Source organism: Hordeum vulgare, chromosome 7H (assembly GCF_904849725.1).
Source record: "Hordeum vulgare subsp. vulgare chromosome 7H, MorexV3_pseudomolecules_assembly, whole genome shotgun sequence".
Taxonomy (NCBI): Eukaryota; Viridiplantae; Streptophyta; class Magnoliopsida; order Poales; family Poaceae; genus Hordeum; species Hordeum vulgare.
In genome coordinates, this window is record NC_058524.1 from 25,423,208 (window position 1) to 25,445,510 (window position 22,303).

At 47.1% G+C, this 22,303-nt stretch overlaps 3 protein-coding genes across 4 annotated transcripts; 2 read left to right on the plus strand and 1 right to left on the minus strand.

Moving 5' to 3' along the window:
* Positions 1-495: 495 nt before the first annotated feature.
* Positions 496-4,377, plus strand: LOC123410246 (coiled-coil domain-containing protein 97). The gene is made up of 2 exons (XM_045103158.1): positions 496-1,234; positions 3,606-4,377. The coding sequence occupies exons 1-2, from the start codon at positions 542-544 to the stop codon at positions 3,864-3,866; spliced, it is 954 nt and encodes a 317-aa protein (XP_044959093.1). The 5' UTR covers positions 496-541; the 3' UTR covers positions 3,867-4,377.
* A 4,677-nt stretch (positions 4,378-9,054) lies between these two features.
* Positions 9,055-10,839, plus strand: LOC123407736 (acid phosphatase 1-like). Its single transcript, XM_045100936.1, has 3 exons — positions 9,055-9,663; positions 9,747-9,956; positions 10,419-10,839. The coding sequence occupies exons 1-3, from the start codon at positions 9,218-9,220 to the stop codon at positions 10,594-10,596; spliced, it is 834 nt and encodes a 277-aa protein (XP_044956871.1). The 5' UTR covers positions 9,055-9,217; the 3' UTR covers positions 10,597-10,839.
* Positions 10,840-11,337: 498 nt separating this feature from the next.
* On the minus strand, positions 11,338-14,008 carry LOC123410313 (leucine-rich repeat receptor-like serine/threonine-protein kinase BAM1). Of its 2 annotated transcripts, XM_045103242.1 has the most exons (3): positions 13,677-13,756; positions 12,000-12,541; positions 11,338-11,916 (listed from the first exon to the last, which is right to left on the minus strand). In XM_045103242.1, exons 2-3 carry the CDS (start codon positions 12,421-12,423, stop codon positions 11,609-11,611), a joined length of 732 nt encoding a protein of 243 aa, XP_044959177.1. In that variant the 5' UTR covers positions 12,424-12,541; positions 13,677-13,756; the 3' UTR covers positions 11,338-11,608. The 2 variants fall into 2 exon arrangements, with proteins under 2 accessions (XP_044959177.1, XP_044959176.1); XM_045103241.1 differs by having other exon boundaries at positions 12,000-14,008.
* Positions 14,009-22,303: the final 8,295 nt, after the last annotated feature.

Consider the following 22,303-nt stretch of genomic DNA (forward strand, 5'->3'; position numbering starts at 1 on the left):
GTATAGTTTTACTCATTTACTAGTTCATTGATGTTCTAACATAAGGTGTATTTTTGAGAATTATTGAAGCCTTTCATATGTATATATTTCACGAATTTATCACTATTATTACTTGATTTGAGTTGGAAATTTCTCTCGTGTGTGGGCTGTATCATAAACGGTATTTACCGCCTCCGTGCGTGGCGGCAGGTGCCACATATCGTCTGACGCGTCTGTCGTCACGATGCAGCTGGTCTTTTCTGACAATTCATTTGACATGTGATCTTTTTCGTCAATTTAATTCGGTAAGTGGTCCTTCTGCACAAAAATTCAGAGGCCAGATCCACACAATTAATTGTCACCTTCTTTAAAAAAAACGTAACCTTTGTTCGGTTTGAATATGCCCTTAGCACGTGAAATACGTGGAGTCCAAGTCGGCCTACGGCCCATGAGAGAAAGCACCGCCCTCAGAGCAAAGTTTAAAGCCCAAACCATCAATCCGCGCACCGCCCAAAGCCCGAACCATCCCTCCCCCACCGGCGCCGACCCGCCGCCGCTCGCCATGGAGCCCGCGGCGATGGACCGCATCGCCGCCCGGCTCTCCGCCGTGGACGGCCTCTATTACCCCACCGCCTTCCTCCGCACCTCCCCTCCGCCGCCGGCGCGCAAGTCGGCCCTCCTCGACCTTCTATCCCGCGATGCGCCGCTGTTCCTCGAGCGGTACGGCGCCGCGCTGCGGCCCGACGAGCTGGCCCCCTTCGACGCGCTCCGGGACGACTACGAGGTAGGCTGGCACCTCCGCCGCCTGCGCGCCGTGGCCGCCGGGGAGTCCCCCGCCCCCGCGCGCGTGCGCAACCGGCGCCGCGCCTACCTCCACCGCCTGGTGGCCCAGGGGGACTACTTCTCCGAGGAGGCGATGCGGGAGCGGGAGCCGTACCTGCACCACGAGTACCTCGGCAGGTTCCAGGACCCCTTCGGGCGCGCCATGGTGCGGCCCGGGGAGAAGTTCTCCGAGACGCTGATGCGGCGGGCCGAGGAGGCCGTCATCGTGGAAAAGATCCGCGGGGAACAGATCAGGAGGGGTGTTGACCCCAGCGAGTGGGTCGGCGGTCCCGTTGAGCGGCCGATGATGGGGCAGGAGGAAGAAGAGGAAGAAGAAGAGGAGGAGGAGGAGGATGAAGAAGAGGAAGAAGAAGAGGAGGAGGAAGAGAACATCGGCATGGAGGAGAACACCGAGAATCTTGGTTCCACTGAGGTTTGCTTGCTGCCAATTAGCCTTACTCTCTACATGTTCTGGCTTGATTGTGCCTAATTTCTGTGTTTCATTGCTTGCACTTGCATAGAACTGTACAAGTTTGTGTTGTGATGATACATTGAGGCGATGTAGTTGCGCGTACATGGATTTCGCTTATATAGAACTCTCTGTGACTTGTACTCCCTCCGTCTCAAAATAACTGTCTCAAGCTTAGTACAATTTTGTATTAGAGCTAGTACAAAGTTGAGACACTTATTTTGGGACGGAGGGAGTAGAATATTAATCTTGCTTTGTAGTCTGCTTTGTCCATGGAAAATAGTAATCTACACTGTGTGAAGTCTTCAGAGGTTGTAGAAAATTAGTTGATTTACAGGAATGACTGTATTAAATCAAATCCAGTAAATGCTTAGGTAGAAAAAAAATCATCTTTTTTCTGCGGAGCTGCTTTACAGTTCCCTTAAGTGTTGTATTGCAGTTGCACATACCCCACAAGAGCCTCTTGGTTGGTTATGTTTATTCCATGATACGGTTTCTGTTCAGATGGATCAGGGAGTCTAAATTACTCATGTCTTTTGTGGGTGAAATGTGTTTTGTATGGCTGTAACTGCTAGTTTGCTAGTTACGTGGTTCTAACTTCAGATCTGTCAGACCCGCTCGAAGAAGCTAGAATTACTCCTGAAGCTAGAGTACTACATAGTTCTATCTTCAGATATATCGGACCCGCTCTAAGAAACTAGGATTAATATGGTACCATGTAATTTTATTACATAGTTTTAACTTCAGGTATATCGGACCCGCTCTAAGAAAGTAGGATTAATATGGCACCACGTAATTGTTACTACATAGTTCTATCTTCAGATATATCGGACCCACTCTCAAAAACTAGGATTAATATGATACCATGTAATTCTTACTATATAGTTCTATCTTCAGATATATCGGACCCGCTCTAAAAAACTAGGATTAATATGGTACCATGTAATTTTATTACTCCCTCCATTCCTAAATATAAGTCTTTTTAGAGATTCCACTAGGGACTACATACGGAGCAAAATGAATGAATCTACACTCTAAAATATGTCTATATACATCCGTATGTAGTCTTCTAGTAGAACTTCTAAAAAGACTTATACTCCCTCTGTTCCTAAATATAAGTCTTTTTAGATATTTCACTAAAAGACTACATACGAAGCAAAATGAATGAATCTACACTTTAAAGTATGTCTATATACATCTGTATGTAGTCTTTTAGTGAAACATCTAAAAAGACTTATATTTAGGAACGGAGGGAGTACATAGTTCTAACTTCAGGTATATCGGACCCGCTCTAAGAAACTAGGATTAATATGGCACCATGTAATTGTTACTACATAGTTCTATCTTCAGATATATCGGACCCACTCTCAAAAACTAGGATTAATATGGTACCATGTAATTTTTATTACATAGTTCTAACTTCAGGTATATCGAACCTGCTCTGAGAAACTAGGATTAATATGGCACCATGTAACTGCTATTACATAGTTCTAACTTCAGATATAGTGCTTTTGGGTGGGGTGGCCCCTCATTCGCCAGATCTTTGAGTGACCATCTTATGTGATTTTCCAATTTGGAGAATCGAAATGAAGCACTTTTTTATTCAGTCTATCTGGACCATTTTGTACAATAGGAATGTATTCTCTTTACTTCACAAGGCATTAATATAGGCATCAGCCTTCCTGCAAGTTCTAGTCTTCACCCTTTGTAAGATAAGTGGGTCAATTGGGCCAAGACCAGGACCATGGTCGTCCGTCTCCGCTGGCCTCAGAACGCCCGAGGAAACTAGGATTACCTGTTTCTTTTCTGAAACATTGGGGTTGGTGTAGCCTCCACGGCTGTAGCTGTGGTCAGATTTAGAAACTCTGTTATTATTAACTCTGCAGTATTTTATTGTTGGCTAGGGCCCTGTGATGAATCTGAAAACAGCATGCACCTGACATTTTGACTGTACATCTAAGTGGTGAGGAAGAAATAAGTTGAAAGTAAGATCACCGGATAAGTTCTTGACTAGAACAGATGCATAACATATGTCGGTATCAACTTGAAGTAGAGCTGTTGTCCGAAAAAATGACAATCTAGTTCAGGTGGCCAATATGCTAGACTAGGTCAATCTAAGGCTTGTATCTTTCAGTCACGTTGCTTTTGGCTTGCACTTGTGGCATTTACCTTTCTTATTTGACTGGAGAGAAAAACCAGGATACTTTTCCGCTGAGTTTAGATAGATCTACTTTCTATCTTGGTTTTCCTTACCAAGATACTCTGGTGGAGCAGTAGTAAACTTTGCCGCGGCAGATTATTAGATGTTCATTTTCTTCCTAACCCCTGGTCGCAGGTGGCTGCACGCGACGATAACGGTGGGTGCCCGAACGAGACCGCAGGACCCCCCGCAGCGACTTTCAAGTCGATATTATCCCCTGAGGAGATGGAGGATCAGCTGGAGCAGTTCACCTCGGTGATGCAGGAGAAGTTCCTGTCAGGCCAAGACTCGGAGCACATGGACTACCCCCAGATCGACAACGACGAGATGCTGGACGACCACTGGTCGAGAGAGGCCAACTACGACGCGGAGGACAAGTACTTCGACGAAGATTAGGACGGTCCAGAATGAAGTCTGCTGCTATTTAAGCTGCGTACTCGGTCAGTGGCGCCGGCCATGTTTAGACCCTGTAGTGTTGTTTGTTAGCAGCATGTAAATATATGCAATCGTGTACGATTAGGACACAACTTACACATCCCATGAGGGAGGCGAGATGAGGGTATACTGGTATCGTATCAGACGGTAGCGTCTGTCTCTCTGTTGCTACCGGTTAGGCCTTGTATAATGTTAGGTGCTTAGGGAGAGGTGTTTAGAAAAATGAAGTTTTTTAAGCATCAATGCATATTTCTACATGGAAAATGCCTAACTAAGTGTATATCCTTTACAAATAAACATCGGTGCTTAAAAAAATACAGCTTTATTTCTCTAAGCACCTCCTCTAAGCGTCTTGCATTAAGTTTCGGTTTCATACCTGGCAGTACTTTTCTAGTCTTGCTTTCGCTCTTGGTATTGTAACTTTCTCCTTCTCAAGATGTAAGTCAAGTGGTATGCGTCAATTTCCCCCCTATTCCGTTGCAGTCTTACATTACTTGCTTTGTTCAGGCGTTGGCGCTTGGCTAGCATTCCACGCGGTTTACCGTTCGTCATTGTATACTTGGGCATGTTGTGTTGTGACCTCACTATCCGTGTGCTCGACCAAGACATGACTTTCAGTTGTATAATAATATAAGAGGTTGCTTAAGCATGTTGCATTATGACCTCTGCGATGGTTGTTCCAGGAGTACATAATGAATAAATTTGAGCGTAGCGCTGCGTCTGTTTATTGTCATCAGTCCTATCCACAAAGGAAACTGTGTTGTGCAGCTATCAGCTGGGAGTTGACGCTCCATCTTGGTAGGAGGAAAACGTAGTCATCACCCCCTGAACATCTATTCACGCGGAAAGCAAAAAACCCGCGTCGCTCTTGGCGGTGGCTCGGACGGAACCCTAGCCGTCGCCGCCGCCCCCTCCCCTGCTCCATCCTTCCTCGCCGTCGCCGCAGGAAGCCCGCGGCGGCGAGGCGTTTCCTCGCCTTACGGTGCGCTCTCGCGGCAGGGGAGGTCGGCCTCTCGCGGTGTGGCGTCGCCGGCGCCGTACTGGCCTCCTGCGTCGCTCGGGTGGCTCTCCTCCGACAGGTTTCGGTAGGTGGCGGCCCCCTTTTCATCATGTACGAGCCCGTGTGCTCGTCGTCGGATGTGGCGGCCTTCCAGATCTGGACATCCCCGGCCGGTTCTGGCCCGTCGGGGGCTGCCCTGGCTGGGGTCGTGGTGGTGTGTGACGGCCAAGCCCTGGAGGTCTGCGGTTGCCGGAGCGGCAGCCCCGGATTTGGTGGTGACGGCTTCGGCCAGAGGGCGGTGCGCCTGGTCATGGTGGATCGTGGAATCCCATGGTCAGAAGGAGGTGCCTCGGCAACTGGTGGTTGGTAGGTGGCGGTCTGTGGCGGTGGATGTTCAACGCACCTCCGGGAGAAATGCTTGCTCAGGTCTTCATCGGAGCCGGCGACGGCTGCGGGTGCCGCTATCTTTTTTGAAAGCGTCGTCGTGGAGGTGTGCTGCTCCCACGTGCCCTGAGCTCCGAAGGGAAACCTTAGATCCAGTGGATCAGGCAATGGAGGCATCTCTGCATCTTTTCCCTGTTGAGGGCATCGTCTTGCAGCCGGCTACGACTGGGAGACTAGCGTGGTTGCGGCATTTTCACCGTGGTTGGCGGCATCTTCGCTGCATGGTTTGCTGAGGTGGGACGCTGGTTTCTGCTTGGCAACGATGATGGCGTGGTGTGGACTTTGTAGTCGGTTCTTTCCGACGTGTCCGAGGTGGTCTTCCGTGGGTTGGTTGGTTGCTTGAAGTCGGAGCTGCGGTGGAGCGAGTCCAGGCGGTGACGATGACGGGCGCTCGATGGACATTTGCGAAGGTCACGGTCGGTGCAAGTCCTGCATATTTCCCTGGTGATTCTCATCGTCAAGGTCGGAGTTGTCGGGTACTCGTGCGTGTGTTCATCCGGTGGCATATGTGCCGTTGTGGTTTCTTTGCAGCTGTTTGCGGGATGGTTTCGATGTTGGAGCTCGTTGGTGAAATCAGTGTCGTTCGTTCGAGGCAACCGGTGATGACGACGACGCTAGCGACTCCACAGCGGATGTCTTTCTTCTTTGTAGCTTCGTGTTCCATGTCGGTGGCCAGTTTGACCGGTGGTGTCCATGTCATATGGGTTATGTACTGTATCGTTTTTATCCTGATTTTCCGTCAATTAATCGGTCAATTCTCTTCTTCTTATTCAATGAAAATGACAAATCTTTTGTCTCATTTCCAAAAAAAAAAAACCCATCGTAGGCACTAAGAAGGAACCGAGAAGAGTAGAGGAAGAGTTTTTTTTTATTGGAGAGGAAGAGCTTTTTGTTACACCTATGGGCATATTCCAACGTAAAGAACGGGTAAGATGACTTGGCACTATTTGGTTGGCAGAAGAAAAGGCCGGGGCCCACCCCGTGAAATTCAGGTGAGGATTTTTTTGTTTATTGCAATTGTTTGTCAGTAGCTCATCAAGCTGACCGCTTGGTTCAGGTGAGTTGAGGAGCGAATGCCTCGTAGCTTTTTGACGGCCCTGTTTGTGTCAGTTTAGCTTGGCTTTGGATCATCCGTGGAATTGCTCAGCTCACAAAGCTGATTCGCACACTGCAGTACAGTTGGATGTTCTTCAGGCAATTGCACTGGAAAAATGGCTTGAATCCAGATTTATCCTGAAAAATGGCAAAGATGACTTCAGATTGCCGTGAAAACCTTACAACATAATGAACAAAGTCTCATATCTAACCCCTACACCGTCTGATTAATAATAAACCAAAAGAGAAGAGGAAAAATCTCCGCAAACCAATGTAGGAGATAGACAAGACTTAATTAATTACTTTCTTCGTTCCAAAATTCTTATCTTAGACTTATATAGATATGAATGTATCTAGTCATATTTAGTATTTAGGTACATTCGTTTCTAGATAAAGCTAAGACAAGAATTTTGTGACGGAGGGAGTACCATTTTGATGAGAGCGACTAACTTTAATTTACATGATGCTGGTGTAACATGGTCATGTTTTATCTTTTTTATTTGAAAGAAGACAACATGATCGTATCTAAGCGTTGGCTCTTTTGTGGCTTTTGTTCAGTTTTATTTAAAGGGATTGTACCTTTGCGCTGCACCGACCATACCGACGGAGCGTGCCTCCACCATGAACCTGATCCACGAGCAGCACGTTACCCCATGTCGAGATCACAAGTGGCTCCATCCGTGAGGCCTTGTACAATGCTAGGGGTTTAGGAAGGGGCTTAGAAAAATAAATTAAGTTTTTTTAAATATGAATGCTTATTTTTACAGAAGAGACGTCTAACTAAGTGTCTATCCTTTATAAATAAGCACCGGTGTTTAAGAAAAGTCTAGTTTATTTCTTTAAGCACCTTCCTAAGGGTCTTGCATTCTACAAGGCCTAAGGAACCACGACGACGAATCCTCCTTCCGCAAATTTGAAATCCTTCGCCCCACTCCCATTTCATTTTGTGGTTTTCTTCTTTCAACAAAACAAATAGCCTATTCGGTAACCCTCCACCTCTACCTTCGTAAAACACGTGAGCGCACGAAGCGCCACTTTTGCGACTCTAAGAAGATACGCCGCAGACCACTCCAGGAGCGGAAAGCGGCCCAACGGGGCCTAAATGTCCCTGCTCCGCGCTCCTTTATCTCGTCTGTTTCTCCCTTCTTTCATTTTGCCTTCATGCCAAATTTGCAAGAGCCAGCCGACCATACCATCCATCCCCCGCGCGCCTTTCCACCCCACGACCGCTTGTTCGTCGCCCCACGTACGTGTGTCCTCTTCCACTACATCCCTCCGGCCCTGTTTGGTCCATGAGACAGAGTTAGTTTGAACTAACGGGAGCTAAATTAGCCCTAAAGTATCGAAACATAATGTTAGATTAAAGCTAGTTACGTCTATCGCTGGATTTTTCATGGACGGTCGCTTACGACGGGATTAAAGCTAGTTTGAACTAGCCGGGCTCAAATAGCCCCCTGTAACACGGCACGCATGGTACAGAGCAAGTGGGACGAATACGGCAAGAAAATCGATGTTTCTATGGACCGGGGTCTCGAAAGCCTGCGTGATGGAGGCTCGGACGCCCGCAACTCTTCCCCGGCTTTTGCTTTTTGGTTTGTGAGATTTCGTCCGGATGTTCGAACCTCGCCGTGTCGTCGGATGGCCTAAATTGTTTGCGACACGGGGCCGGGAGGGGTTTTGATGTATGACGCACGCGTGTGTGGGGGAGGGGATGCCTTAATAAAATGTACAAAAAATAACACTCGATTCCTACATGTGAGCACATACGAAGCGTTCTTTTTTTAATTAATTAGAGAAAAAACATTACCGGAAGAAACCTAAGAAAATTCGTGTTTTTGAAGTTTAAAAAATATATGTTTTTCTCTCAGTGATACATATACACATTCTGAATATCCATGGCAAGTTTTGGTACAAAACTCGTTTTATTTTGTGTTACAGAAAAAAAAATAGTTTTCTGACAGTGTATAAGAAAAAAAGGTGACATTTTTTGTCAGAAATTTCACTTTTTTGGTATTTCTCAAAACACAAAGTACAGTAGTTCTTTTCCAGATTTTTACCGGGCCTTAGGAATGTGTGTATGTATTCACGTATTTGTTTTCAGATTTTCTTTACGTACCGGAAGTGTGTTTAAAAAAATAAATAAATATCGAGAGCTGTGGAGGTCGGTAGCTGCAAGCACTTTTCGGTCGCACTCTTGCCTTTTGGATTGGAACACGAGAGTTGACGCGGATGGTCGCCTACGACAGGATTTTGTTCGGTTTTTTAATTTAATATTAAAAAAGTTGGAGATTACGCTTTAACGCACGCCAGGGCGGGCTGCGCCGCGCCGACCAGCGCCGAGAGAGAGAGAGAGAGCGCGCCAGCGCCATGCGCCCAATCCGCGCCCGGCACGTCACCGCTACACCACCTGCAACTGCCAGTGGCCCCGCCCCTAAGCAACCACGACGAATCCCCCACCCCCAGCCGCAGATTCGAATCCCTCGCCCCCGCTTCCCCTTTCCTTTCCTCCCCCTGCTTTCCTTTCCTTCACCAAAACCAGACGCCTCGCTCGGTCGGGTCTCCTCTCCTCTATTTAACCCCCTCCGTCGCCGACCCCTTCCATCCCGTCGCACGCTTTTCTCCTTTCCCTTTCCCGTCGCCGCCCAATCCGCCAGCCACAACCCCACCCCACCCCCAACCCCGCCCCCGGCCTGCTATTTCTCTGCCCCACGCGCCTGCGTGCGCCCCCTCCTCCCCCCACCTTCCCCGACCCCGACCCGCGCCAGCGGCGAACATGGCGGGCCGCCGCGGCGCCGCCCTGCTCCTGCTGGCGCCCCTCCTCCTCCTCCTCGCCGGCGCCGCAGCGGGAGAAGCCGTGGAGCCGCATCCGCACGACGACGCGCCGGCCGCGCAGCCCCAGCTGCCGCTCCTCATCAAGCTGCCCACCGCCGCGGACAAGGGAGGCGACGAGGCCGTGGAGCTGCGGTGCGCGAGCTGGAGGACGGCGGGGGAGGCCAACAACCTGTCCCCCTGGGCGGCCGTGCCTCCGGACTGCGTGCCCCACGTGCGCGCCTACCTCACCGGCCCCGCCTACCGCTCCGACCTCGACCTCGTCGCGCGGGAGGCCTCCGCCTACGCCCGCTCCGCCGCCGCCTCCACCGGGGACGCCGCCGCCTGGGTCTTCGACGTCGACGAGACGCTGCTCTCCAACCTCCCCTACTACGCGCAGCACGGATACGGGTGAGCCAGGCGAACCAGGGGATTCCAAGTTTGACAGAGGGATTCTTGGCTTACGTGCGCTGTTCGATTCGTGGCAATGGCAGGCTGGAGCTGTTCGACCACCGCGAGTTCGACCGGTGGGTGGAGACGGGGGAGGCGCCGGCGATCCCCTCCAGCCTCCGCCTCTACAGGGAGGTCCGCGCCCTCGGATTCAAGACCTTCCTCCTCACCGGCCGCAGCGAGGCCCACCAGGGCGTCACCGTCGACAACCTCAGGAAACAGGGCTTCCACGACTGGGACAAGCTCATTCTCAGGTACAGCTTCACCATCCCCCTCTTCTGCTGTTGCCATTGCACATGGCTTTCATGGGGATTCCTTTATAATCACTGGCTGAGACATCAAATTAGAACGCCCGAATTACCAAATGCACCAGTCTTTGTGAAAAGAATACTACATAAAGATTCGGCGCTTCAGGAATGCCATTGCATACAGGCCGTAAAAAAAAGTTCATTATGTTGGACTGAATACTCTGTTCTAGGTATGCGTTTCAGATGTGAATTTGGTTAATGCTGAATACAAAGGGAGAAATAATCTTGTTTTCGTTAGTGCTGAATTACACAGCCACCAATCTCGTTTTATCCCTACCAATTGGGTCAATTCAGCGATCCGACATCCAATTTGTTTCCAGAGCACCTCTAGTGTCTTGCCATCTAGTGTTCCTGGTTTCTGCGTAATGCAAATTCTGAAACGCGCCTTCTACGATGATGATGTTCCAGGGCAGCGGCTGACCGGACGAAAACGGCGACGGACTACAAGTCGGAGAAGAGGAAGGAGATGGAGGCGGAGGGGTACAAGATCCTGGGCAACTCGGGTGACCAGTGGAGCGACCTGCTGGGCTACTCCATGAGCGCCCGCTCCTTCAAGCTCCCCAACCCAATGTACTACATCCCCTGACACAACACAACACAACAGAGCAAACATGATTGGTGGGCGTAGTGTGATGAATGCAGCGTTTATTTATCTGGCGCATTCTTCGCGCCGGCCAAGTTGATTGAACCATGTAGGCGTACTGACTGACTGAGTGTGCAAATCAAAATTGTGAATGAAATTGAGATGGAAGAATTTGTGCTGTGCAAAGTTGTGATTGATGAGATGAGAGCTGTTGCTGCTTTGAAATGAAATGAAATGTTGACTTGATGGACACATTGTACCAAAAAGGCGAGGAATCCGCGGAATCGCTCCATGAAATATCCTATGCTGTTAATCAGTAACATATCGATTGAAATGATCTCTTCTGCGCGTAATCTACCAAAACCTTAGCCTCCCTACCTCTGCTGAACAAAGCAAAAAAAAAAAAAAAAAAAAGCTTTACATCATCTGATAGCATAACAATAAAAACTGCAGTGGTGCGCTTTGCACCTCTTTTTGGAAGATTTATATTGTGTCAGCAGGATCTCGCATCAGCCAACACTTGTGTAGGATCTCTGAGGTTTGAATGAAGACTGCATCATCAGATTCTTAAAGACACCTCTTTTTTTTTTTGTGCGGGCATCTACATCAATTAACAGCATCCAACACAAAAGTTCGGAGTGAATTCCCCCGAAAGTAATATTGATGTTTCGAAGAGCAAGCCTAGATTGGAACGACAAAGTGACAAGATTGAAACTCGCTGGAGCCACCATGACAAAATTATTGCCAAAACCAGATGTTTATACTGATACCCTGTTTAGACCTTGACTTTAAACTGAACCTCAAAGTAACAGGATCAACAACCAGACAACACGCTGACATTGCACAATAAGAAAAACAGATGCCTGAATCTTATTGCTTGTACAAAAAACTATTGTGTGTGTCGCGCCCTTCCAATTTCGTTGGACAAATTATATCTAGTAGAAATAACACCACGGCGTGTCCCTCAAACTTTTGACGACCTTCTGGTTTAGATGGCTAATGAACCAGCGTTTTTTCAGCGTTGCAGGACCTGCAGAACCTGCTTCATGGACGGCCGTGACGATGGGTTTGTGCCCGTGCAAATTAGCCCTAGCTTCAACACCAGTTGTACCTCACGCGAGTGGGCTGCATCTCGTATGCCTGCGTCGATCAGATTTGTCAAATGGATGTCCTCGTCTTGATGAAATTGCCTCCATGCCCATTGCGCCAAATTCTCGTACCCGCCCCCACCATTTGCACGCCTCCCTGTTACCAGCTCCAAGAGAACCACCCCAAAGCTGTACACATCAACTTTCTCATTCATTTTTTTCGAGCTTCCAAACTCTACAAAACAAAAAAGGTGTAAGTTACTGGTCAGACGGTTACATTACCTGAGTTCAAAATAACCGAAGTTGCTAAGTTCTTACCTGGAGCTATATATCCAAAGGACCCAACCACCGCCGAGACAGACTCTGGATCACCGGCTTTAAGCAGAGTGCGAGCTAGGCCAAAGTCCGCAATCTTTGCCTTGAATTCAGGATCCAGTAGGATGTTGCTGGATTTTACATCACGATGTGCTATAGGAGGAGAGCAACCGTGGTGCATGTAACACAATCCTCTGGCGGCATCTATCGCTATTGACATCCTTGTTGGCCAGTTCAACAACTGTCTGGTTGTACCAGCGGGATCATCTTTCTGATGCAGCCATTCATACAGGCTACCATGTTCCATGTACTCGTATATGAGGAGCTTCGATTCGGAGCTTGAAATGTAGCCAAGCAACTTTACGATATTGCCGTGTCGGATGGATCCAAGAACCTCAATTTCAGCTTGAAACTGCTTTTCCAGCATATCTTCCGGTCCGCCACTAGTCCATATTTGCTTGACAGCTATAACATTTTCAGCACCAAAGCAGATCTTATATACCTTTCCCGAGCCACCGCTGCCGACAAGGTTTGCATCAATGAGTCTGCAAACGATGTCTTGAGTGTCATAATCAATAGCTTGGAAGGCCGTCAGCTTCCACTGTGGTGGAGATGGGGCATTGTCCTTTTCATATAAGAAAAATGCCTTGTTCTTAATTAAAGTAATCAGCCCCGCGCATGTGAAAATGGTTGAACCAAAGACCAGGAGGATGATTACAAACATCTTCAAGTGCAATCTGGTGCACATGGGAAGGTCTCCAAAGTGATCGGAGGAACATAAGCCAGGATTGGAAAGAAAGCTCCACTGAAATATTTTCAACTCGAGAGGAGATGGAATCTTGCCCGTCAGTTGGTTATTAGAGAAATTGAGGAAGAAGATGGAGGCTACTTGTAATTGTGTAAGGTTTTGCGGCAGTGGGCCGGATAGAAGATTATCGTTCAATAAAAGTGTGGACAGTTTCTTGAGGTTACAAAACTCATCTGGTACGTGACCAGAGAGTGAGTTACTGTGTAGATCAAGGGACTCTAGATTCTGCATTCTCCAAATCCCACTAGGTATTGTCCCATTCAGCGTGTTACAAGACAAATCTAAGATTATAAGTCGGGTCAGCTTGGATAAAGTGTCTGGAATTTCACCAACTATGCTCATATTACTCATGGACAACTTTTCTAGGCTTGTCAAATTTCCAAACTGTGGATTGATTCTGTGTGAAGCAAAGGGATTAGAAGACAAATCTAAGATTCTAAGTCGGGTCAGCTTTGATATAGTGTTTGGAGTTTCACCAACTAGATTCATATTACTCATTGACAATACTTCTAGGTTTGTCAAATTTCCAAACTGTGGATCAATTATGTGTGAAGCAAAGGGATTGGAGTCTAGTATCAGCACTTCTAGTGATGAAAGCTGGAAGATTGAACTAGGAATACTACCGGATAAATTATTCGATTCAAGGTTAAGGTGGGTAATTGTTTTTGACAGTAAATGGATATTTAATGGAAGACTACCAACGAAAGAATTGTACGAGAGGTTCAGATGTTCAAGGCTTGAGCAACTGTAAAGAACCGTAGGGAAAAAGCCTGGAATGTTGTTGTACGAAAGGTCAATGTACGTAAGGTTCTTGAACGAGCAAATTTCTAACGGAATTGGCTTGGCAAGATTGTAGTTACTGAGTGAAATACCTGTAACAAAGCCCTCCCGAGTGCAAGTGACCCCATCCCACTTACAGTGGCCTCTGTCCATGATGGAGCTCCACTTGATATTCTTCTGTTTACCCCAGTGTCTCTCAAGGCTTAGAAGTGCTGCCTTTTCAGCCTTCCTACTCATGGCTTCACAGTTGTAGCCAAGGAGCGAGCAAATGAAGAGGACCAGAGATATCTTGTGGAGGATGGTACTGTGAACTAGCTGAGAATTTGCCATGGCTCTCATCTTGGGCTTGCAGAGGATGGTATGAATGCGATGAACAAGGTGGGAAATAGCAATCTCACTCATCTTGCTTCTATTGAGGATGCTATGATGAACAATGTGTGGATTATATGCGGGCAAGTCAAGCTAGGTTACCCGTCAATTTCCAAAAAAGCAAAGAAAAAAAAGTCAGGTTCCCTGTCACTTTGCTATTCAAGGATTATTTTTGACTAGTGACCATTTCTACGTAGAATAGTTTGCTTTTGACTACATTGATTATTGGATTTGTTGACGTCTCAAGAATCAGGCGAGATGCTGACAAGGAGCAGTGACGAACAGCACCCATGAAAGGAGAAGAATCTGACCACGAGAAGACGTGTGAACGAACAACGCGGGGTCATGATCACTCGGAGAGAAGCCCACGGCAGTCACCACAGAGGCGAACCGCTCAAACCAGACGCGAGGTGCCTGTTTTAGACCATAAAGAGAGCGTCGAAGACGGCAGATCATACCATCAGGAGTACGGTACCCCGGTGTTGGCTGCAAATAAACCTCCTCACGCAACTCACCATTGCGAAAAGCGTTCTGGACATCAATTTGAGACACAGACCAATGACGAACAGAGGCCACAACAAGGAGAGTGCTGTAACGCCCAAGAAGCGGTCATATTCTTATTTTGGCGTGAGGGCCTCGATAGGGATAGAAACGCATCTCGTCGTTTCGCAAGAATGAATATCCTTACAAGTACATGTATTAAAAAGATGAGTATAAAGAGTTGGCTTACACTCGCCACAAGCTACATCAACATCACATCAATACAACAATATACAATCATCATGAAGAAGAGCAGAGTCCGACTACGAATGAAAACAAACGATAAAATAACGACGTCCATCCTTGCTATCTCACGCTGTCAGCCTGGAACTCATCCTAGATCGATGAAGAAGAAGAAGAAGAAAACTCTAAATGAACAATCAACGAGCTCGCGTCAAGTAACCCTTTACCTGTACCTGCAACTGGTGTTGTAGTAATCTGTGAGCCACATGGACTCAACAATCTCATTTCTAAAGGTATCAAGACTAGCAAAGCTTAATGGGTGAGGTATTCTTAAGTGGTGAGGCTGCAACAAACGACTAAGCATTTATTTGATGGCTAACTTACGAGTATAAGAATAAGAGGGGGATGATCAACGCATAACGGACGTGAACTAGTAATGATCAAATGAATGATCCTGAACACCTACTTACGTCAGACGTAACCCCACCGTATCCTCGATCGGAGAAGGAGCTCACAAAAGAGACAATCACGGTTACGCACTCAGTTGGCAAGTTTTAATTAAGTTAACTTCAAATTATCTAGAACCGGATGTTAAACAAAGTTTTCACGTTGCTACATAACCGCGAGCACGGCTTTCCGAAAGATTTAACCCTGCAGGGATGCTCCAACTAGTCCATCACAAACTACCACACACTGCGACGGAATGACCTCGATCAGGGAAACCCGTGATCTCCTCGGGTTCCTATTGGAAAACCTCAACCCGAGATAACCCAAAGCATCCTCGGAATCCCTCGCACAAGACGCTCGAGAAAGGTAAAACAAGTCCAGCAAGGCCGCTTGGCGTGTCGACAATCCCGATAGGAGCCGCGTATCTCATTCTCAAGACACGTCGGATGAGCTATGGTTACCACGCCAAACGCCGAGTTGCCCCGGGTAGCGTTAATAAGCTGCTCTGTTTGGGACCAACAACATCAGCACTGGCCCGTCATGTATTATGTTGAATTACTCCTCGGGTTCATGGCGCCCTATGTTTTCAGTATTAACAGAATTATTATGTTGGGCAAATATAGTACCAATGTTGGGCCTTGCCAGACGAGCTTTATCCCAAAACGAGAATTTAGGGGGTCCCCATAACAACCCCAAGCATGTTAGGAGCGCTCATTTATGAAACATAACACCGGTAGCCGAAACTAAGGCGACAAAGGTGGAACAAAACAACATGCTAGAAAGCCCGAGCCTTCCACCTTTTACCAAGTATATAGGTGCATTAAATTAAATAACATTTATATGCTGATATAACAAGGAACCCATGTTATCACATGGAAGCAACTACACCTGCAACTAGCAACGCTGTCCAAAGGTTAAGCAAGCGGTAACATAGCCAATCAGTGGCTTGCTAGGTTGTAGAAAGGTTGAAGGTTTTCATGGCAATGTTGGGAGGCTGATATTTAACAGGTGGTAGGCAGCGAGACATAACGACAGAAACGAAACAACTAGCATGTCAATGATAGTAATGATATCTAGGGAAATGTTCATCTTGATCGAGATCCCGTTTGGAAGAAGAACGACTCCGTGAAGCAGACAAACCGACGTAGTCGAACGGGTCCTCATATTCCGACACGCTTGCGGAACTCTATCGAGACGAAGCAAACCGAAAACAAGAATCAACACACGATATACACCACGACACATGCACAACATGATGCACAACACATATGATGCATGAGCAGTTTTAAATATGCAAGGCATGACACGACAATTCACATCACGCAAACACTACACATTAAGTGAAGCTCAATATCCAACGAGTTGCATATTGGCGAAACTCCACGTTTAATTATTTATTTCACTCCCGTTTATTTCCACGATAATATTAAATGTTGTTAAACATGGCAAGGGGCGAAACACAAATTAATCTACCCATGTAGGCATTTTAAATGAGGCCGGAAACGACATATAGCATCTCCAAATTGACCCCACATGTTTAATTCTAAATCTGTCTAGATTTGTCTTAACCATATTTTATGTTTGTTGAACGGAAAAACAAAGTGGTTCACGTAAAACTACGCGTCGTTTTAGTCCATTTACATATATGGCTCATCTCCAACGGAGCTACGGTTAAATAACTACGACCTAAACCATTTTTAACACGTCGACACGCAAACCGATGCAAACAGCACACTAAACATCTTTAAATATGCACGAGAGTTGGAAAATACCATTCTACGTGAAATTATAATCACTTTACATATATAACTTGCCGCAATCCGACACACGGATTAATAGATACGGGCATTTGAAAATTATGCTCTTTTCTGAAATTAAATAAAATCGCCGGTGCTAAAAAAAATACAGCGGGCCCAAACTACAATGGGCCGAAATCACAACATGGGCGTAGGATAACAACCAAGCGCCTAGGGTGTGAAATAGAGGTCTCAGAGGGTTCTCACCTCAGGCCTCTTGGGCCGGCTGGAGCTGGGCTTGATCGGGAGGCGGTTGGGCCGGCGGAAGAAGGCGGCCCACGGGGCACTGGACGCTGGAGAGGAGGCCTCGTGGCTGGGCCGGTTGCTGGCGGAGAGTGGCTGTGCCGAGGGCGACGGGGGCCGACTGGGCCCGATCTGGCAGCGTTGGAGCTGGGTCGCTGAGCCGCGGGAGGCGCTGGTTCAGGCTGGGCCAGGCCCACCACGAGAGGAGGCGAGGCTGGAGCGACGCGGGGAGCCAACGCTCGTTCACCTGGTCGCGAGCGACGGGATGTGGATCCGCCCGATCCAGATCGGGAGGAGGCTGCAGCAACCGGCAGGGTGACGGGAGGCGTGGCAGCGGCTGCGACCGGCAAGGGGCGGGGATCCGGCGACCGGCAAGGGCAGATCGGGAGGTGCGCTCAGGCTGCTGGAGGAGCCGGCTGATGTTAGCTATGCTAATGCACAAAAGTCCTTCCAATGGCGCCAGAAACAGGTGTGTCGACGGCACCAGGAATCCTTCAGCTGCGGCTACGCCTTAAGGGACTTCCTAGGCAAGTATGCAAAGGATTTCCCCCGTGGCCTTGGAGCCTTGCGTTGGTGTTCCCTTGAAGCGGAAAGGGTGATGTAGCACAGTGACGGTAAGTATTTCCCTCAGTTTGAGAACCAAGGTATCAATCCGGTGGAGGAGTATCACAAGATCCTGCACAAACACAAAAGCTTGCTCCCAAAGCTATGAAGGGGTTGTCAATCCCTTATAGATTGTTTGCCAAGTGAGAACTAAAAGCAACAAAGTAACAAAGCAAAGTAAAAGCGGACGTGTAAACGATGGATGTGAATAGACCCGGGGGCCGTAGTGTTTACTAGTGGCTTCTCTCATGAAATCAAGTAGACGGCGGGTGAACAAATTACTGTCCAGCAATTGATAGAACCGCGCAAAGTCGTGACGATATCTATGCAATGATTATTTCTATAGGCATCACGTCCAAAACAAGTAGACCGATATTGTCTGCATCTACTACTATTACTCCACACGTCGACCGCTATCCAGCATGCATCTAGTGTATTAAGTCCATAAGAACAGAGTAACGCCTTAAGCAAGATGACATGATGTAGAGGGATAATCGCAAACCAATGATAAAAATCCCATATTTTTACCCTTGATGGCAACTACTTGATGTGTGCCTTGCTGCCCCTACTCTCACTCGGAAAGGTCACCACATGGCAGAACCCAAAACCAAGCACTTCTCCCATTGCAAGAATCATAGATCTAGTTGGCCAAACAAAACCCAAGACTCGAGAGACTTACAAGGATATCAAATCATGCATATGAGAAATCAGCAAAGACTCGAATATATATCATAGATAATCTGATCACAAATCCACAATTAATCGGATCTCGACAAACACACCGCCAAAAATATTACATCGAATAGATCTCCATGAAGATCATGGAGAACTTTGTATTGAAGATCCAAGAGAGAGAAGAAGCCATCTAGCTACTAACTACGGACCCGTAGGTCTGAAGTGAACTACTTACGAGTCATTGGAGGGGCGATGATGATTATGAAGAAGCCCTCCAACTCCAAAGTCCCCTCCGGCAGGGCGCCGGGAAGGGTCTCCAGATGAGATCTCGCGGAAACGGAAGCTTGCGGCGGCGGAAAAGTATTTTCGAGGCTCCCCTGATTTTTTGCAGAATATTTAAGAATTTATAGGCCAAAGATCTAGGTCAGGGGGCGGCAGGGAGGCCACAAGCCTGCCCACCGCCGCCTCCCCCTGGTGGCGGAGTGGGGGCTTGTGGGCTCCCTAGAGCCCACCTGGCTTGGCCCAAAGGCCCCCTGATCTTCGTCCGTTCGGGAAAAAATCATTTCAGGGTTTTTCTTCCGTTTGGACTCCGTTCCAAAGTCAGATCTGAAAAGAGTCAAAAACACGGAAAAAACAGGAACTGGCACTTGGCACTGAATTAATAAGTTAGTCCCAAAAAAGATATAAAAGGTACATAAAACAACCAAAGAAGACAAGATAACATCGTGAAATCATCAAAAATTATAGATACGTTTGAGACGTATCACCGGCCTCGAGAGGAGAGGAGAGAGGCTCGGCCTCGAGGCGGCAGTGGCGCAACCCGAGCCCGGGGATGGCTGGCTCTCGTCTTGGGTGGGCCCGCGCGGCTGAGAGGAGAGAGATGTGGTAGCTGTTGGCTATTAGGGTTAGGGGGCGCGGATCCCGAGGTCGGAGGCTAGGTTGCCTGGTTTGGACGAGGAGATGATACGTCTCAAACGTATCTATAATTTTTGATGGTTTCACGCTGTTATCTTGTATTCTTTGGTTGTTTTATGTACCTTTTATATCTTTTTTTAGGACTAACTTATTAATTCAGTGCCAAGTGTCAGTTCCTGTTTTTTCCGTGTTTTTGACTCTTTTCACATCTGATTTTGGAACGGAGTCCAAACGGAAGAAAAACCCCGAAATGATTTTTCCCGAACGGAAGAAGATTAGGGGGCCTTTGGGCCAAGCCATGTGGGCTCCAGGGAGCCCACAAGCCCCCACTCCGCCACCAGGGGGAGGCGGCGGTGGGCAGGCTTGTGGCCTCCCTGGCCGCCCCCTAACCTAGATCTTTGCCCTATAAATTCCCAAATATTCCGCAAAAAATCAGGGGAGCCTCGAAAATACTTTTCCGCCGCCGCAAGCTTCCGTTTCTGCGAGATCTCATCCGGAGACCCTTCCCGACGCCCTGCCGGAGGGGACTTTGGAGTTGGAGGGCTTCTTCATCATCATCATCGCCCCTCCAATGACTCGTGAGTAGTTCACTTCAGACCTACGGGTCCGTAGTTAGTAGCTAGATGGATTCTTCTCTCTGTTGGATCTTCAATACAAAGTTCTCCATGATCTTCATGGAGATCTATCCGATGTAATCTTCTTTGGCGGTGTGTTTGTCAAGATCCGATGAATTGTGGATTTGTGATCAGATTATCTATGATATATATTCGAGTCTTTGCTGATTTCTCATATGCATGATTTGATATCCTTGTAAGTCTCTCCGAGTCTTGGGTTTTGTTTGGCCAACTAGATCTATGATTCTTGCAATGGGAGAAGTGCTTGGTTTTGGGTTTTGCCATGTGGTGACCTTTCCGAGTGAGAGTAGGGGCAGCAAGGCACACATCAAGTAGTTGCCATCAAGGGTAAAAAGATTGGGTTTTTATCATTGGTTTTAGATTATCCCTCTACATCATGTCATCTTGCTTAAGGCGTTACTCTGTTCTTATGGACTTAATAGACTAGATGCATGCTGGATAGCGGTCGACGTGTGGAGTAATAGTAGTAGATGCAGACAGTATCGGTCTACTTGTTTTGGACGTGATGCCTATAGAAATAATCATTGCATAGATATCGTCATGACTTTGCGCGGTTCTATCAATTGCTGGACAGTAATTTGTTCACCCACCGTCTACTTGCTTTCATGAGAGAAGCCACTAGTAAACACTACGGTCCCCGGGTCTATTCACATCCATCGTTTACATCTTCGCTTTTACTTTGCTTTGTTACTTTGTTGCTTTCAGTTCTCACTTGGCAAACAATCTATAAGGGATTGACAACCACTTCATAGCGTTGGGAGCAAGTTTTTGTGTTTGTGCAGGATCTTGAGATACTCCTCCACTGGATTGATACCTTGGATCTCAAACTGAGGGAAATACTTACCACCACTATGCTACATCATCCTTTCCGCTTCGAGGGAACACCAACGCAAGGCTCCAAGGCCACGGGGGAAATCCTTTGCACACTTTCCTAGGAAGTCCCTTAAGGTGTAGTCGCAGCAGAAAGATCAAGCCAAGTCTTCTCCCGTCGACGTGCCTATTTCTGGCGCTGTTGGAAGGTATTTTGTTGCAGTAGCAGAAGTATTTCTGGCGCCGTTGCCGGGGAGGAGAAATCAAGATCTATCCAAGTAGGTCTCACAAACTCTTCTCTTGCATTTACTTTTGTTGCGAGTTGCGTCTCGTTTTCCTCTCCCCCACTTCACATTTGCCGTTTTCATTTGCCTTTCTCCTTTGCCTTTTTCGTTTTCCTTTTCCGTTTGCCTTTTTATCTCGCTTGCTTTCTGTTCGCTTGTGCGCCATGCGCCTTCAATATGCTTGCATCTTCGCTTACTGAAAATCTATTGATATGGATCCTCATCCACTAGCTAGTCTCTTTAAGAGACCCACTCTTGTGGAACGAATTGCTAGTGAGTTGAGGACACTTCACTATCTCTATGGAGTTTTGCGTGAGAGGCATGAATCTGAAAATTGTGAGGAAGAAATTTATGAAGTGATTCACGAGGGCTCCCTGGATGAAAAGCATGATTGCAATGGTTTCACTACAAATTCTATTAGTGACAATCATGCTAAAATTATGCAAAACCCTAAGCTTGGGGATGCTAGTCTTGCTATGACCACTACTTATTGCAATAATCATGATTGGGGTGATGATCTTTCTTATGATCTTGAATTTTTTTTAAACCTCATGATGAATATGATATTTGCAATGATATTGAAAGTGTGTTTGGAGAATTCATGACTTTGGTTGATGATAATCCCACTATTTTTGAAGAGCGTCAACTTTGCATGCATGTGGATCATGAAAAGAATATCCTATGTGATAGTTACATTGTTGAATTCATTCATGATGCTACTGAAAATTACTATGAGAGAGGATCATATGCTTCTACTTATTGCAATACTATCAAGCTTCCTCTCCATGTGTTGAAATTTTTGAAGCTATGCTTGTTTTGCCTTCCTATGCTAGTTGATTCTTGCTCCAACAAGTTGTTTGTTCACAAAATCCCTATGCATTGGAAGTGGGTTAGAATTAAATGTGCTAGCCATATGCTCCATGATGCTCTCGTTGTGTTTCAATCCTTACCTTTTATGTGAGCATCATTGAAATCAATGCCTAGCTAAGGGCGTTAAACAATAGCGCTTGTTGGGAGGCAACCCAACGAATCTATCCTTTTTCTTTCTGTTTTGTGTTTTCCACATTTTCATAATTCTGTTATGATTGTGTTTTTTGTGTTTGTTTTTGCGTTTGTGCCAAGCAAAACCGTTATGATTAGTCTTGGGGATGATCGTTTGGTCATGCTGGAAAAGACAGAAACTTTATGCTCACGAAGAGAATTTTCATTTTTTTCTGTA

Coding starts and splice junctions, on each gene's coding strand:
- LOC123410246 (XM_045103158.1), top strand. CDS start 542: ATGGAGCCCGCGGCGATGGACCGCATCGCCGCCCGGCTCTCCGCCGTG. Junction 1,235..3,605: donor AGAATCTTGGTTCCACTGAG/GTTTGCTTGCTG, acceptor CCCTGGTCGCAG/GTGGCTGCACGCGACGATAA.
- LOC123407736 (XM_045100936.1), top strand. CDS start 9,218: ATGGCGGGCCGCCGCGGCGCCGCCCTGCTCCTGCTGGCGCCCCTCCTC. Junction 9,664..9,746: donor TACGCGCAGCACGGATACGG/GTGAGCCAGGCG, acceptor TGGCAATGGCAG/GCTGGAGCTGTTCGACCACC. Junction 9,957..10,418: donor TGGGACAAGCTCATTCTCAG/GTACAGCTTCAC, acceptor ATGATGTTCCAG/GGCAGCGGCTGACCGGACGA.
- LOC123410313 (XM_045103241.1), bottom strand. CDS start 13,986: ATGAGTGAGATTGCTATTTCCCACCTTGTTCATCGCATTCATACCATC. Junction 11,917..11,999: donor CTTTGGATATATAGCTCCAG/GTAAGAACTTAG, acceptor TTTGTTTTGTAG/AGTTTGGAAGCTCGAAAAAA.